Source organism: Pygoscelis adeliae, unplaced genomic scaffold, assembly GCF_000699105.1.
Source record: "Pygoscelis adeliae isolate BGI_AS28 unplaced genomic scaffold, ASM69910v1 Scaffold297, whole genome shotgun sequence".
Lineage (NCBI taxonomy): Eukaryota > Metazoa > Chordata > Aves > Sphenisciformes > Spheniscidae > Pygoscelis > Pygoscelis adeliae.
In genome coordinates, this window is record NW_008825211.1 from 452,938 (window position 1) to 454,977 (window position 2,040).

Genomic DNA, 2,040 nt, shown 5'->3' on the forward strand with positions numbered 1-2,040 from the left:
TTCCTGCTGCATTTCTAGCCTAGGCTCAAGCTTGTCCTTCAGCAGCACCGGATGGCTGCATCGGGCTAAAAGCCGTGAAGGTAATTGCCCGCTTGTCTTGTAAGTTGGGCTAATAGTGTGGAAATCAAAGGTAGTTGATCCATTACAAATGATAACCTACTACATGCAGAGAGAGAGCAGTGGATGTGGTTTATCTTCACATTAGTGAGGCTTATCGGAGAATCACAGCGTGGTTGAGGTTGGAAGGGACCTCTGGAGACCCAACCCCTGCTCAAAGCGAGGTCACCGGGAGCAGGTTGCCCAGGACCGTGTCCAGTTGGGTTTTGACTGTCTCTGAGGTTGGAGACTCTGCAGCTTCTCTGGGCAACCTGTGTCAATGCTTGACCACCCTGACAGTAAAAAAAGTGTTTTCCTACGTTAAATGGAACTTCTTGTATTTCAATTTGTGCCCATTTCCTCTTGTCCTGTCATTGGGCACTGCTGAGAAGAGCCTGGCTCTGTCTTCTCTGCTGTCTTCCACCAGGTATTTCAACTCTCTCAGCCTCCTCTTGTATGTCAGATACTCCAGTCTCTTACTGATTTTCATGGCCCTTCACTGATCAAGATAAACGACATCCACTGCCCTCCACTCATCCGCTGAGCCTGTCGTCTCATCACGGAAGACTACTACATTGGTTAAGCATGCTTTCCTTTTCATAAATCCAAGCTGACTACCTCCCGAACACCTCCTTGTCCTTGTCTAGAAGTGGTTTCCAGGAATAGTTGCTCCATCACCTTCCCAGGGATCGAGGTGGGGCTGGCCCTGTCGTTCCTCCTCCTTCCCCTTTTTGAAGGGAGGAGTGACATTTGCTTTCTTCCAGGCCTCAAGAACCTCTCCTGATCACCACGACCTTTCAAAGATAATCGAGAGTGGCCTCACAATGACGTTGGCCAGCTCCCTCAGCACTTGTGGGTGCAACCCATTAGGTTCCATGGACTTGTGTATGTCTAGTTTGTTTAAATGTTCCCTAACCTGGAAGGAGGGTGGGTCTTCCTTGCTCCAGACTTTCCCCCTGGTCTCAGGGGCCTGGGATTCCTGAAGCTGGTCTTAGAATCACAGAAGGGTTTGGGTTGGAAGGGACCTTCAAAGATCATCTAGTCCAACCCCCCTACCGTGGGCAAGGACATCTTCCACTAGATCAGCCTCATCTTGAACACTTCCAACGATGGCGCATCCACAACCTCTCTGGGCAACCTGTGTCAGTGTCTCACCTCCCTCATCCTAAAACATTTCTTCCTTACGTCCAGTCTAAACCTACCCTCCTTCAGTTTAAAGCCGTTGACCCTTGTCATGACGCGACAGGCCCTGGTAAAAAGTCTCCCTCCATCTGTTTTATAAGCCCCCTGTGTATGCTGAAAGACTGCAGTAAGGTTTCCCCAGAGCCTTCTCTTCTCCAGGCAGAACAACCCCAACTCTCTCAGCCTTTCTCCACAGCAGAGGTGTTCCAGCCCCCTGACCATTTTCGTGGCCCTTCTCTGGACCTGCTCTAGCCGTGAAGACTGAAGAGAGGAGGCATTGAACATCTCAGCCTTTTCCGTGTCCTTTAGCATCAGGTCCCCTGCCTCACCTAGAAGCAGACCCACATTTTCCTTTTGCTGCTGACGTAGTTGTAGAAGCCTTTCTTGTTGCCCATCATGTGCATTTGCTTTTCGCCCTTTTGACTCTTGCCTCCCATAACATCCACACTGACCGCGCTGGTGGAGACCTGGGGGGACCTTATCAATGTATATAAATCCCTGAGAGGAGGCAGTAAAGGCAGCAGAGCCAGGCTCTTCTCAGTGGTGCCCAGTGACAGGACAGGAGGCAATGGACACAAACTGAAACGTGAGGTTTCATTTGCCGTAAGAAAAAAAACTTCTACTGTGAGGGTGACCAAGCACTGGCACAGGTCGCCCAGGGAGGTTGTGGAGTCTCCATCCTGGGAGATAGTCAAAACCCAATTGGATGTGGACCTGGCCAGCCTGCTCCTGGTGACCCAGCTTGAGCAGAGGGGTTTGGTC

At 50.7% G+C, this 2,040-nt stretch overlaps 1 protein-coding gene across 1 annotated transcript in view; it reads right to left on the reverse strand.

Annotated features, from left to right (window-relative positions):
• The window catches only part of CHRDL2 (chordin-like 2), a 60,278-nt gene extending 58,946 nt beyond the window's left edge, over positions 1-1,332 (reverse strand). The window contains 1 exon segment of the mRNA XM_009329035.1: positions 1,299-1,332. Coding sequence (XP_009327310.1) covers positions 1,299-1,332 — 34 coding nt within the window.
• Between the last annotated feature and the right edge of the window lie 708 nt (positions 1,333-2,040).